At 32.7% G+C, this 15,863-nt stretch overlaps 2 protein-coding genes across 2 annotated transcripts; one reads left to right on the forward strand and one right to left on the reverse strand.

The window, feature by feature from the left end:
* The first annotated feature begins 651 nt into the window (after positions 1-651).
* Positions 652-4,872, forward strand: LOC109182226 (eukaryotic translation initiation factor 3 subunit B-like). Its single transcript, XM_019332336.1, has 11 exons — positions 652-939; positions 1,047-1,284; positions 2,015-2,161; positions 2,252-2,380; positions 2,483-2,611; positions 2,710-2,793; positions 2,899-3,023; positions 3,202-3,400; positions 3,497-4,029; positions 4,139-4,247; positions 4,334-4,872. The coding sequence occupies exons 1-11, from the start codon at positions 818-820 to the stop codon at positions 4,664-4,666; spliced, it is 2,148 nt and encodes a 715-aa protein (XP_019187881.1). The 5' UTR covers positions 652-817; the 3' UTR covers positions 4,667-4,872.
* Positions 4,873-5,253: 381 nt separating this feature from the next.
* Positions 5,254-7,529, reverse strand: LOC109182234 (sister chromatid cohesion protein DCC1). Its single transcript, XM_019332348.1, has 5 exons — positions 7,449-7,529; positions 6,854-6,889; positions 6,633-6,802; positions 5,635-6,537; positions 5,254-5,554 (listed from the first exon to the last, which is right to left on the reverse strand). Exons 3-5 carry the CDS (start codon positions 6,794-6,796, stop codon positions 5,452-5,454), a joined length of 1,170 nt encoding a protein of 389 aa, XP_019187893.1. The 5' UTR covers positions 6,797-6,802; positions 6,854-6,889; positions 7,449-7,529; the 3' UTR covers positions 5,254-5,451.
* Positions 7,530-15,863: the final 8,334 nt, after the last annotated feature.

Genomic DNA, 15,863 nt, shown 5'->3' on the forward strand with positions numbered 1-15,863 from the left:
ACTTATATACCTTAAGTATTTTCAGTTTCATCATATCGCTTTTACTTTTTTCTCATGCTCAATATCTGAATGAATTAATTGTAATTATTATAAAGAAAAAAGCAAACAATCTATGTTTAATTGTAATTATACTAATATCTGTAAAATTATTAGCTTAATTAATGTAATATTTTTTAGTCAATTATACTAATATATGTGTAATTAATTCCTCAATTACCATAAAAATTATTAGATAATTATACTAATATTGTGTAATTATACATTTATACATTTTGTAATATATATATTCTTAATGTATAATATTATGAGAATAAAATAAATTATCATTATTATTCTTCCGTGTAATTACTATTATTATAGGTATTATTATTAGCTTAATACTATAATAATTAGTAGTCAATTATATTAATATTTGTTTAATTATTAATTTAATTATTATAATAATTATTAGATTTTATATAGTAATAGTTTGGGAGGTAATTTGGATGGAAAGTTGTAAAAATAAAAACAGGATTTTGTTTTTATTAGTAGTTTAGAATTTAGAATTTTAGATAGATTTAGATTAGGATTACTCAATTGATTGGGTTCTATAAAAGCCCAATATGGAAATTGCAATATTTGTAGCCCAAAACCACCTAGTATCCGAGAATATCATCCCATAACAAAAACCCTAGTATTCTCTTGTCCTGCGCTCTTACACTTCGCGGCATCGTCTCTGAGCTTAAACTGGCTTTCTTTCACCAATTCAATCTCATACAGACATTCAACACCGACAGGAAGAAGAAGGCGTCAAAATCGTTCGCAAGAGAGTCCAACAATGGCGGAAACGATGTCTATGGAGGAGATTCGAGCCACGGCTGCTCGGCTCAATATTGACCTTTCCGAAATCGATCTGGACTCCATTCGTCTCCCTCCCGGCGAGGACTTTGGCATCGTAAGGTAACGGAGGATACTCCAAAACCATAGTAAAATCTATAGCTTTTGCTATGTTTTTTTTTTTTTTTTAAATCTGATTTTTGTTGCCTGGTGGTTTTGTGGGATGATAGTGACGATGGCGACTTAGAGGAAGAGGATGCATTGGAGTTCGATACCGGTTTTGGGAGCGTGATAGTGGTGGACAATTTGCCGGTCGTTCCAAAAGAAAAATTTGAGAAGCTGGAAGGTGTTGTCCGTAAAATATACGGCCAAATTGGGGTGATTAAGGAGGATGGTCTATGGATGCCGGTCGATCCCGATACTCAGAAAACCCTAGGCTACTGCTTCATTGAGTACAACACTCCTCAGGTACCTATTTTTCTATTTTTACAAGTATTATTTTTTTTGGTAGGTCACAAATTTTACACTTATGTTTTATAATTATATACAAAGTGAGTGATTTTGGACAAAAAGTATAAGAAAAATAGAACCTTTATATTTATATATACGAAGTAGATGTGTATAAGTACCATTACTGGGGATGAAAAAACATTGATGGTGGCAAGCAAAAGAGTTGCACAGCTTTTGAAAACTAAATATGCTTCTATGGTATCACTATAATGTACCACAAATGATATATAAGAGGTACCATGAAAATTAGAGGGCTTGAATTCCAAAATTATACACAATTCTGTAGTGCTTATATATAAAGGTCATTTTTTTTAATAAAAATTTTCTATACACGGAGAAGAAAGAAGACAGTCCCTTTACTTATTATCATTATGTTTTGCTGATGGTCTTTAGGAAACTGTTTGTTCTTTTTCTTTACTTGATTGTTTGAGTCTGTTAATAATAATTCAATATTTTGCAAGTTTTGGCTGAGTCTCTGTAGGCAATGCAGTAATATGTAATTGGCTATTAGAATGACTATTATTCATGACATACTCAAAAGACATCAATTTTGGTATTAATTTGTAGCAATCTTCTTTTTGCCATTATTATTACAACTATGAAAGGAGGTTCACACTGTTCTGGAACAGAATTATCTGCGGAAGTTATATGAATTTTCTATCCTGAATTGAATTTGTTGATTATGTAGGAAGCTGAGCTTGCTAAGGAAAAAACACATGGATACAGATTAGACAAATCTCATATATTTGCCGTCAACATGTTTGATGACATTGAGAAATTCATGAAGGTTCCAGATGAGTGGGCACCTCCTGAAACAAAAGTATATACTCCAAGGGTAAGCATCTACATCTGCTATATTTTTTAGAAGTATCAGTTCCATCTTCAGTTTGCTCATATTTTGGGGTGGCATGCAATTTTTATGTAGGAGAATTTGCAACACTGGCTTACTGATGAGAAGGCCAGGGATCAGTTTGTAATTCGTGCTGGCACAGACACAGAAGTTCTTTGGAATGATGCTAGACAGATGAAGCCTGATCCTGTTTATAAACGTCAGGTGTGCATATTGTTTACTTTCCTTGTACTGCAACTTGTTTATTTGATGATTTCTATGTGTTTGTTCGCAACTCATCATTATTATTTTTCTCCTTGGATGCAGTTCTGGACTGAGAGCTTTGTTCAGTGGTCCCCATTGGGCACTTATCTGGCTACAGTTCATAGACAAGGTGCTGCTATCTGGGGAGGTGCCAACAGTTTTGAACGCCTAATGAGATATCCTCACCCTCAGGTAAAAAATGAGCTTATTTCTATTATATTTTAAAAATTATATAAAATTATATACGTTCTTGTATATATAGTTATTTGATTTGGTTGTTCTAACTACAGGTGAAACTAATCGATTTCTCTCCTGGCGAGAGATTTTTGGTAACTTACAGCAGCCATGAGCCAAGTAATCCACGTGACTCTCATGTAAGTTCGTTATTTTGTTCTTACTTCATCTGTTGTGACTGTATTTCTGTTGTTACATAATCTGGGTGGATAACTGTTTTTTTTTGGTTTCCCCTTTTTTAACAGAGGGTGGTGTTGAACATTTTTGATGTGAGGACTGGAAAAGTTCGGAGAGATTTTAAGGGCAGTGCTGATGAGTTTGCCATTGGTGGCACTGGAGGTGTTGCCGGTGTTTCTTGGCCAGTGTTTAGGTGGGCCATCGTAATTATTTGCATATATAATTCTGGTTCATTTCCCCCCTTCATGATTACTACAAAAAGAATGCTTGGAGACCTAGCAATCATATTGATAAGAACATACTTCTTGAAAACGTAGTTTGACATAGATTTAAGCAGATTATTGATGATTATTTTTTCACAAAAATTGCAGATGGGGTGGTGGCAAAGAAGACAACTATTTTGCAAGAATAGGAAAAAACGTAATCTCTGTATATGAAACAGAGACTTTTAGCCTTATTGACAAGAAGTCTATAAAGGTTGAAAATGTTCTGGACTTCAGTTGGTCTCCAACCGATCCCATTCTTGCACTATTTGTTCCTGAACTTGGCGGTGGAAATCAACCAGCAAGGGTAAGTGGTGGTGTGTGTATCCATTTCATTCTTTTCATTGATCGGTGCTTACTTATTCAACCCTAACTAAATATATTTTTCTTTTTATTATTACAGGTGAGTCTTGTGCAAATTCCAAGCAAAGAGGAACTTAGGCAGAAGAACCTGTTCAGTGTCAGTGATTGCAAAATGTATTGGCAAAGCAATGGAGACTATCTTGCTGTTAAGGTTGATCGGTACACAAAAACTAAGAAGAGCACATATACAGGCTTTGAGCTTTTCAGAATCAAAGAACGAGATATTCCCATTGAGGTTTTGGAGCTGGAGAACAAAAACGATAAAATTATTGCTTTTGCTTGGGAGCCTAAGGGTCACAGATTTGCTGTTATCCATGGTGACAACCCTAGGCCAGATATTAGTTTCTACTCTATGCGGAGTGGTAGTAACACGGGGAGAGTTTCGAAACTCGCAACGCTTAAAGGAAAGCAAGCAAATGCACTTTTTTGGTCACCTGCAGGCCGCTTTATTATATTGGCTGGCTTGAAGGGCTTCAACGGGCAGTTGGAGTTCTTTGATGTCGATGAGCTCGAAACTATGGCCACAGCTGAGCATTTCATGGCCACAGATATTGAATGGGATCCTACTGGAAGGTAACTTTTAAAATTAAAGCGGGATGAGTTTTCTAGTACTTTGTGATAAACTATGTATATGATATTATTCGACTTTTCTAATTGTGGCATTTAATTTGCATTTTGTAAGATATGTTGCAACGGCTCTCACTTCTGTTCATGAGATGGAGAATGGTTTCAATATCTGGTCTTTCCATGGCAAGCTGCTGTATCGGATTCTGAAGGATCATTTCTTCCAAGTAAGTTTGGACTTGAAATCATGCTATGTTTTCTATTTTATTACCTATTTGTGCATTAATGAATTAATGCCCAACTTGTGTTATAGTTCTTGTGGAGACCAAGGCCACCACCCTTCTTGACCCGCGAGAAAGAGGAGGAGATTCTAAAGAATCTCAAGAAATACAGCAAGAAGTACGAGGCGGAGGATCAGGATGTTTCGTTGCAGTTGAGTGAGCAGGACCGCCAGAAAAGAAAGAAGTTGAAGGAAGATTGGGAATCATGGATGAATGAGTGGAAGAGATTACATGAAGAGGAGAAACTGGAGAGGGAAAGGCTCCGTGATGGGGAGGCGAGCGATGATGAAGAAGAATACGAGGCCAAGGAAGTCGAAGTAGAAGAATTGTTGGATGTTTCGGAGGAGATTATTTCTTTTGACTGATTTCCCCATTACTTACCCCACCCCCACTCCCAAAATTTTCATATGATTACTTTTTTTCTTTAGGTGTTTTAATTCTTATTCAGTTATTGCTACCTAAAGTTGTTCCCTTACATGTAATGAACATGGAGAATGTAGTTTTGAGATATCCATTCAGTTTTTGGTTGGCAATTGTGGAATTATAGAATAACTACTTGGTTGTTTTGTTTGAGTTTTTTTTTTCTTCCCATTGTTGGTACTTGGTAGTCACATTAGGGTTCAAAAGCTGTATTTTACTGCCAAAATAGATTTATGATTGTTTTTTAACCACCATTTATTAGAACTGTTGCAATAGAGGATTAAGAACCATTCATAGTCTGTCTAAAAATATCTAAACAAGAGAAAGAATATAGTGATATAATAGTTACAATTATCCCTACCACATAGTGTGTTGACAATAGGGACGGGGATTAGTCTTCTGACTATCGGCTGAAGGGATACCTTTGGACAATCAAAATAGATACACTTAAGTTTGAGTTATTTATAAAAATATTATCGCATTTTTCAATAGATGCACTTTGTAACTTTGCTATAAGCATGTCCAAAAGCAGATAAATGACAGATAACTACCTGCCACTTTGTATTGATGAATACAGTTCTACTATTGTATAGATGCAATGCAGGTAAAACATGGAGGAAAAGGAAAGGGATCAATCAGTGGTGGGCAAAAACCAGTTTAACCTTGTTCTCTCTCTCTCTCTCTCATACACAGAAAAATGGGCATAAATAGTGTGCAGTCCATTCTGAGACTATCTTACACTGAATATTGGTTCTGCATCTGCTGTGGGTTGAGTTCTTCTTGTGTACTTGAGCAGTAAACCTTCCAAGGAGAGCCCTGGTACTTTTAGATCCCTGCAAATCACCATACACAAAATATTTTAACATTCCAGGACGAAAGATCATGGAACCATAGGGCTGATACAAGAACACACCTGACATATGGATGCAGATCCTTCCACTCCCATTTTGGCCTCTCCTGGAAAAGAATGGAAAACCGCTCTGCAGGAACAGACGACAGTGAAGAAACACTAAACGCGTAAACCCATGTGTCTATCCCGAGTTTTTCTGTCAAGACTTCCCCTTCCAACATCTCAAAACTTGGCTGCATCCCATCTGGAATTCTGAGCCTCCACTCTTCTAAGAAAGTTTCGGTTTTCATCCTCTTTCCTCTTAATATTTCTCTTGCAAAGTGCACGCAGATTTTCTTCTCGTCCAGCCTCCAAATTGAGCTCCTGCTGGAGCCTTCCTCGACTTTACTCCCATGAACTTGGATACAATGCTTCACAATTTTCCTAGGAAAGCCGTCTCCTTCCATCACATGCAAAACTTCATCTTCGATCAGTCTGTTCAAGGGCCAGTTGTTAATCACTGAATTATGAAAAAGCATATTCAGCACTCCATCCATATATTTCTCGTCTAAAATTCGCCAATATCCATTTATCTCCACTGCAGATAGAGCCTGTAACCCAGCTCTCAGTTCCTCATCACTGGCTTGCACACTTTCAACAAGATCATCCCACGTATACGGGAATCTACCCTGATCTACAGCTTCTGAGATGTCCATTTCTGAGGCCTCATCGAAAGTATAAGGATTTTGGGAGAGAAGCATTCTAAGCTTATCTAATCTTGGAGCAACCTCGACCAGTTCCATACAGCCGGGTGCCACTTTGATGACAGAAGCAACAGTCTTCTTGTCATCGCTACGCACACTGATTGATGAGTCAGATGGAGGGATAAGGAATACAGAGTTAGATGACCCTACAAATTTGACAGCATAAGTTTTCGACAGTGTGCACAGAACTGCATCTTCATCAGGCTGCCCTCTCAACGTTACACTGGAGGCAAGAATCACGTTTCCAGATATATCAAGCAAAACAATATAATCAAAGAAAAAACGAGCATTAACAACTACAGGGATGACACTGCATACCTTTGGTGCAGGAAATCAGGGAGGAGTTTCTCATCAAGCTCGAGAAGCATTAGATCATCGTGAGGTCCAAAGCGAGAATGATACGCAATAGAAAGAGACGAGTTTGGTTTAAGTTCTAGTACTGCTTCTGCTCCTCCTTCACAACCAGATTGTAATAGCTCCATAACCACCACTCACTGTTGTGTTTAATTTTGTATGAAACTGGAAGCACCCCCACCCACCACTTAAGAAGACAAGAACAGAAATCCTGTTTTTCTCTGTAAAATTCATCAAAGTTAAGATCTTTTGTCTTATTGGCACTGTCAAATTCATGGAATTACTGACCAACACTAATATATCAACTATCCAGAATTTAAACAACCTTAACATCTAACTCAATTAGGCTAGGAACACTAAGAAACAACTATGTCAAACAAATTTCATGGCTAAAGAGTAAACTTTCTCTCAATTTCAGATCAAATAAACCAAACCCTTGGACCATGACCATTAAGACAGAAAAACAGAAACGATTTACACAATTGAAAATGGATGCCGATCAGCAAATTCGCAGTAAAAATTAGGATAATTAAATTTCAAAAAGAAAATGAAAAAAAAAAAAGGCAAACCCATTTCACTTCTCGCAAAACCCAAATCCCTACACATTTTATCACATCAATCCAGCTAACACATCAGGAAAAAAAAAGAACAAAAATGTATTACAAAGCAAAAGAAAAATCGCAATTGAACTCCCACACAACACTGCACCCAAGTTAAATATCGAGGAAAAATAGGAGCAAAAAGCATATCAAACAAACGTAAGCTGAACTCAGTGCTTACCTTCGTCCGGAGCTGCAAACGACGACCGTCAATTCGGGTCGGTTCCAGACTAGGGCTAAAACAAAGAGGCGCGAAAGAACTGAGACAACCAAAAAAACTGAAATGGCGCGAAAGAGCCAAGACCGTGGCGGGAAGCGTGTCAAGATGGGCCAGACTCCAAGAGGCCCATTCAACATTTTCCAAATGGTCCATGTAGTAGTGTGGTTCATGAAGTACGTATCATTTTAATTATACTTTAGTTTAATTTGGCAAATATTATACTGTTTTTCAATTTCATTTTTCACACAAACTAGTTTCATTAGAGTAATACTAAAGTATCATTTTAATTTTACTACAGTTTCATTTGACATTTGACAATATACATTATTGTATGAACTCTATTTTGTAGTTTCATTTTTAACACATACTAGTTTAATTATAATAATGCTAAAGTATTATTTTAGTTACACTCCACGTTCATTTGACAATATATGTTATTGTATGGCTTTGGATTTTAGTTTCATTTTTCACACACACACACACACACTAGTTTTCTTTTAACAACATTAAATTATAGTATCATTTTAATTATACTACAGTTTCATTTGACAATATAGGTTGTTGAATGAACTATGTTTTTTAGTTTCATTTTTCACACACACTAGTTTTATTTTAGCCACACTAAAATATCATTTTAATTCTATTACAATTTCATTTGACAACCATAATCCACATAGCACTATGGATCATGGTCCCCTGTATAAGTATATAAGAGCATCCACATTGGTTGAGTTTTTTTATGGTTTTTGAGGAGTTTTTGTAAATGTGATTAGGAAAGAGAATATGTGAGGGGAGAGAAAAAAGAAAAAAAAAATAAAGCAACACTAATTTTTTTTTAAATAATAATAAAGTAATAACTGTCAGCCCGCTGGGCGCAGTGGTGACGCTCACGCAAACACTGGCAGGGTATAATTTTTTCAGTAAGTCCCACATTTCTAAAATAACTCCTCATTTGAAGATGAACTCAAACCTTCTCTTTCTTACTCTCTCCCATTTCTTTCTCCAATTTGTCAGATATATCTCTCCAAAAACCATTAATATTGATGCTCTAACAATCCTTCCACAGTTAATTGGTTGGCAAATGATATTTTGGACACATATCCACAAGCTCATCAATCATTATATTGTGTACCATAGATTACATTGTACGGTGAGCTATTGATATATAAGTTTATTTTTAGTATACACAATGTTAATTTTTAGCATATTATAATTTTATTTTTCGAACACTGCATCTTCATTTTTACTACCTAAAAATGAATATATAGTACATTATAGATGAACTTTTAGTATATTAAAAATGTGCAAATTGTACAATGGACTAAGGTCTACATCTTGGACCTAGTCAAAAATAATATTCAGATTATGTACCTACAGTTAATATATTCAGTACTTGTAGTTAACAATTTATGTGTCTGTAAATAAATTGAAGACACAACATGACACAACATATTATGTGTCTACAATTAGCATATTTTGTACTTACAGTTATCTGTTTATGCGTCTTTAATTTATTTACAAACACGTAAATTGTTGAATACATATATACATAATATATTAAATTACAGACACATAATTTTTTAACTAAGATTCATAATTTAAGATGAATTTCGGTTTATGGGCTCCCTCCCCGAGGAGAAGGCTGGTCCACGTACGATATAAGCATAGGCCGGTGGGCGTAAGTGTCCTTAGGGTTGAATAAAAGTGTATATAGAAGAGTGAGATTATGATATGGATATGACGGAATGATTAATGTGAGTTCTACACCCAATAAATGCTTTGATTGTGAGCAACTGAGCAATACTAAATTCTTGTGGGCCTAACTTACCAAATGTAACACCATGATTAAAGTTCAATTCTTTTTTTCTCGATTTGTATATGTATATAAATCAGGTACTCTTTAAATATAAAGTTACAAGTCAGTCGGAATTGAAATTAACTTTTTATTTATTATGAGGTAGATTTTAAGAAAACCCGTAAAAGTGAACATTTTTTTTTAAAATTAAAATTAAATCTCTTAGAGGCTATAAAGCTTATATTGTAGTGAGAATGCATGGATACAACTCTCTGTTCTCGTTCTCGTTCCTATTCTTGTTCCCTGACTTTTATTCTAGTTGTATTAACCAAAGATGTAAGTAAACCAAGTATAAACAAATAACAAACGCCAATAAACCGTTTTGCCGGTTATAAAGTTGATGTTGCATGATAATACCGCAAATTGTTGCACAAAGGCGCTCACACAATAGGAATTCACTCAACTCAATACCTTACTTGTAAACAACAAATAATATATATATATATATATATATATATATATATATATATATATATATATATATATATATATATATATATATATATATATACTTGTTCAGAGTTTGATTATCTAACCATTAGATATGGCACATATTTAATTTCATGAGTTATATTACTTCATTTACATTTTTGTATGAACCACATCTTTATATGATAGTTTCTGGGATTTTGATGAGCTCATTCTTCTCAAAAGGTTGAACACTCAATCCCAAAGGCCCCACACCCCAGTCCGATAGAATATCTAGGAAAATGTAAATCATGATAACTCAGCTAAACCACAGAGGCTAGACCTTTGTTTACTGTGCATAATGAGCCCCTTTTAGTGTATCAATTAGTATTGATGTCTCTTGAATTGGATATAACTTAAAAGTTTTGTTCAATATCGCTACTGGAAATTATGGAATTTTCGACCACCTGAAAGTGATTTTAAATCAAGTCGAAAGTCTTGTTTCGACCACTTTTGGTATCTGGAAAAACCTTTGTTGCTATTTCTGACCACTTTTTGATATCAATTTAATTCAAGATCACTTTCAGGTGGTCAAAAATTTCATAATTTCCAGTAGTGTATGCTCCTACTGTACACCTGATAAGTTGATACTAATAACCTAAAAACTTTTAATTTTTATTCACTTTTGCTTGCATCCAATTCAACCGGCCGGCACTAGTCTCAGTCGACAGCTTAGAATTTTCATATATATATATATATATATATATATATATATATATATAGAAGAGCGCTCATATGCGGCAGGGTCTTACGGTGCGGCGGTGCGGTCAAATTCCAGAATACACCAATAGTGTTAACAATATGCACCAACAGTGTAATAAAAACACACTCCAATGAAATGTAATAAAACATCACAAAATACACCACAGACTCAAAAAAACACACCATATAACTCACCACCCCCAATGGTGTATCTCCGAACAGTGTATGGTGTTTTTACTAACACCTAATGGTGTGTGTTTGGTGATGCGGGGCTCTGTTTACTCTGTTTTGTGTGGTGTATTTCCTAACGTTGATGGTGCATATTTGGTGAACTATTGGTGTTGCCGCACCGTAAGAAATAACCGCACCGTAAGACACTGCCGCACCTGAACCCGCCTCTATATATATATATATATATATATATATATATATATATATATATATATATATATATATATATATTATTTTGCTTTTATAAAATGGGACAGGAAAATAAAGAAGTGCATGCATGCCACGTACAATATAATCACTTAATTAAGGTTGGCATATGAAAGCAATGTATCGATGGAAGAATGTGAGATTCTTAATTATCGAAAATAAGTTGTTTGTTGGGCAGATGAGGGATATGATGAAAGAAGTTTAATGTGATATATATACGTATACATAATATACTAGCTGTAAGCCTGTAACCTATAAAGAGTAATCGTGGATACAGCCATAATAATGCATGTCATTCTCAATTTACAGAAAATTATTATAAAACACGTTTTTTTTTTTTTTTTTTTTTTTTTTTTTTTCTCGATTTGTAAATTTTGTTCATAAAAAAGTAGACGGAGATTTTCACCAAGTTTGTGTTGATCATTACAAACATGCAAAATTTGTGTTCTTAATGTTGTATGTGTGTGAACATTTACTATGAGAAAATTAAGAACTAATCTCAGTTTTATATATGTAAAAATTGACGGAATCAGATCAATTTTTTTTAAAAAAAATACAATGACATTATTGTAATTATTGTCAATTTTATTGTGCAATTTTTAACCCTATACAATGCACTTTTTAACAATATACAATGCATTTTTAGATAACTTTTAAAAATATCAATGAAAAGAATTAAACTTTAAACCTAAATCATAAATAATAAACCCTTAAACCAAAAAGCTAAGTCATAAACTTTGAAATCCAAACACTAAGTGCATTGCACTTTCATATTGTGCAAAATGCAATATTTAATATAACTGCACTTTTTAACAATATAAAGTACATTTCTAGATAAAGTACATTTCTAGATAATCTTAAGAAGTACATTGCATAGTGTTTAAAGGTGATCGAATTGCATGGTAAAGTATTATATTTGTATAATTACGAAAATTCCACCAAATTTTTTTTTTTTTTTTTAAAGTTTCATCAAAATTGTGCGATTTTTTTAGATGTGAAATTCAGATTGATTTTTAATTTTTTCTTGATAAGTTGTTCTCATATGATCATCTATTGCAGTTTTAATTGTCAAGTTAATAGAGGATATTAATAGAATCCAAATGCAATGTTTCTCAATAAATTAAGTAACAAAAAATCTAGACAAGTTGAGCTCGAAAATAATGATTTTAAAATGGTGGTTGATGATTAATAAGGTTACTGATGAATGGTGATTAATGTTATGTACTATGGTAGTTATAATACATTTAGGTTTTTTAACATTATCTTTAAAGACTATATATATATATATATATATATATATATATATATATATATATATATATATATATATATATATATATAAAGTTTTTATTTTTAATTCTCACTCATCTATATAACTATTATATATTTATATATTTAGCATCATTATATGCAGAGACGAATTTAAAATCTATTTTGAAAAGAAAAACTAATAAAAACTCATCATAAGCTCAAAAAATAATAATTAATTGCCCTTCAATGGGCGCCCAAATGAGTAAATTATGATTATTGTAGTTGAAAGATCATGAATTTGATTATTGACAAGAGCCTCTCGATTGAATCCGTTACACAGCTGACTGCTATTTTCATTTTTCATCATCAGTCCAAAAAATTATAATTAATTGAGCTAAGTTTTTGTTGTTATGTGTAAATTATACCATATATATATAGAGACCATCCATGTACATGCATTGAATTCTTTCATGAAAAGATCAAAACTGATTTGGCTTTTATTCGGATAATTTGGGAAATATATCCACCTCCGACAATTGCCAAATATGTCCATTATTATGATAAACAAAATTATGAAAAGTTTTTTAATGTAAAAAAGATATATACGTACCTAATGCTATAAATAAAAAAAATTCCGTGATTTTTATAAGAAATGATAATAATTACTCCAAACTTAGTTTTGGAGAGAAGAGGGAGGGGTAAATATTTGTACTCTAGTGGTACAGGGCTAAATTCATACATCATTTTATTGGTACTTATCAGTTCGTACATTTAAACTATGCATCCTACGCATGTAAAATATATAACTTATAATATAAACTTATTTTGTATTGATTGACCAATTGAGTTGTGACTGAGGAAAATATAATGTTTCTTTCTATTATGTTATGATTGCCTGCCATTTAATTTAATGATATTTATGATTTTTATTGTAAACTACCTACTTTTCAAAAATAAATTTCTGGGTCATCAGCCCATGATAAATCAACTTCACCAATTAGTTGATAACAAATACTACTCAATAGTTTTGCCAATATAATAAACAATACGTGCTATGAAGTGCCAATATGTGGAGACATGAGCGCCATTGATTGTGAATGTAAGAGCACATAAGTATGGGTATAATATGGTTTTCAAAAGAAAAGTATGTATATCTCTAAGATATCACGTTATTTGGCATCTCAATTAATTATATTTTAATATTTCATTGAATTTTAAAGAGAGGTTGATAGTTTTTTCTTTTTGAAAATCATTGAAATGCTGAAATGTGATTGGTTGGGATGTCAGTGGTATCTCAATAATATACAATCTTGTTGAGTAAACGGGATCAAGCTAGAGATCAAGAACATAAAACGAAAACAGAATTGAAGAAGGAGAAGAGTTTATAGGAAACGAAAATGAAGAAGGAGAAGTATTTATGTGGATCAACTGAGAACCTACTATACGTCCACAAGAATGAATGAGTTTTTTTTATTAAGTGTGATGATAAAACATTCATGATTACAAGACAACAAGACTTAATGGAGCATTTACAAAATTACCCACCGTATTGAGGAGGCGATGCCCTCACACCCCAACCCACTTAGATTTGGGTTCAAATCACATAAAACACGTTACCAATTAACATTTGTTTTGTTGAGATCACATAAAACACGTTACTAATTAAATTTGTTTTGTTAAGAATTAAGATTATAATATTATATCAAATTAAACATTCTTTCAAGGGGATGTATTCAGTTAAGACTTTTAATTTGTTACGATGAACGTTTAATTTTCTTCAAACCAATCTCCATCAGGTTAGGTACGATGGTTGAGTTTTGGACCTTATTAGGTGTGTTAGGGGATTAACACTAGGTTATTAGATAATAAGTGGTATATGGAAAATACTATTTGAATGTCCAAATTCTATTCCCTTACTCAATTTTCCGATGTTCACATTTTTTGGGACTTATATAGCAGGATGAAGATAACTTATCATTACTTATACGTCACGTTAGAGAATAAATTAAAGTGAATGAGTAAAGATTATTGGAATTTCATGTTGTGGAACTCGGTAGTATCTAGCTTAAATGGAGTAGAAAGAACAGTATTTTTACGTGGGAATCTGAGAAGAAAAAATCAGAACTTTTTAGATTAAGTCAAGTTAATAGATTATATTATTTTGTTGTAAAATTTTAAATTATAAATCAAGTTAACGAGATTCAATTTGCTAGATAGATTTCAGTATATCTTAGGCCAACTTTTTTGAACTAGTAGATTTGTTTGGACTTCTGAACTAATTGAGTTCTTATAGGTCAATAATATTAACCTCAATGACAATTATAGATCTGAATGCAACTAGTAACACCATACGAAGCAGTTGTTTTATTAATTTGCTATTCAATTTTATTTCTTAAGTAGCTAGATCAAAAATAAATATTGAACCTTCTAAAAATTGAGACCTTGTGTTATTATCCATCTTGTACGCCTTAAAATATGGCTATGTTTGTAAATAATATTATTTAAAGTTTATGTTTAGCTATTGAAGCCCTAAAAGAGAATAGAAAAGAAAAGAAAAAGAATATCTTATTAGTTATTATATACAAACTAAAAGAGATGAGAGAGCAGCTGAGGCTTTTAATCACGGTATGACTATGTACTAGGATGATATCCCACCTGACTCAATTTTGAGTTACTTATAAATATAACCACATTGATTTTTCAAAAAAAAAAAAAAAAGTGATGAGAGAGTTGTATATATGTGCATGAATATTTTGAGTGCAGTAGTGATTGGAGTGCCATTTAGATAACATTTGATATATATTAGACTTAGGATCCCAAAATATACTTTTAGTAAAAAAATTAATAATCAATCTCAGTTTTATATATGTCAAAATCGAACAAATTAAATCAATTTTTTTTATAAAAAATACAGCGACATTTTTGTAGTTTTTGTCAATTTTACTTTGAAACTTAGAATACTATACTATGCACTTTGTAACAACTAAATGTGCATTTCTAGATAATTTTTAAAAAATCAATGAAAAATTAAATTTTAAATTTAAATGATAAATACCAATCCTTAAAGTAAAAAGTGAACCTATAAATCAAATAAAACCAAAAAAACTCAGTCATAAACTCTAAAATCTAAACCCTAAGTACAAATGTACAATGCATTTTCTTATTTTTACAAGTGCAAATTTTTAATACTAAACATGCACTTTGTAACAACTAAATGTACATTCCTGAAAGTTCTGAGAAGGACAATATTGTATTCTACATTGCATTGTAAAGTTAGTGATAATTACGAAAATGTAATCGTATTTTTTTAAAAATAATTTGATCTAATCTCTTCTATATTTCAAGATGTAAGGCTGAATGAATTTATTATTAATTTTTTTCTAAAGACTTGTTCTCGTTAGATTATATATATATATATATATATATATATATATATATATATATATATAAAATTTGATGTTGGCACATTAAGCAGCCATATAAAGGAGAGTGAATGAGTGATGCAGCATCCAACCATAATATTAGGTCCAAGCAAACCCTAGTGCCCGGAAGCCGGTGAGGATAATAAATGTATAGTAGAAAGGAAAACCAACCTTCAATTGGGACCCACTACTACCCGTTTCTTTGGGGACCATTTGGAGTGTTGGACTACCATGGGAGTG

Source organism: Ipomoea nil, unplaced genomic scaffold, assembly GCF_001879475.1.
Source record: "Ipomoea nil cultivar Tokyo-kokei standard unplaced genomic scaffold, Asagao_1.1 scaffold0188, whole genome shotgun sequence".
Classification (NCBI taxonomy): domain Eukaryota; kingdom Viridiplantae; phylum Streptophyta; class Magnoliopsida; order Solanales; family Convolvulaceae; genus Ipomoea; species Ipomoea nil.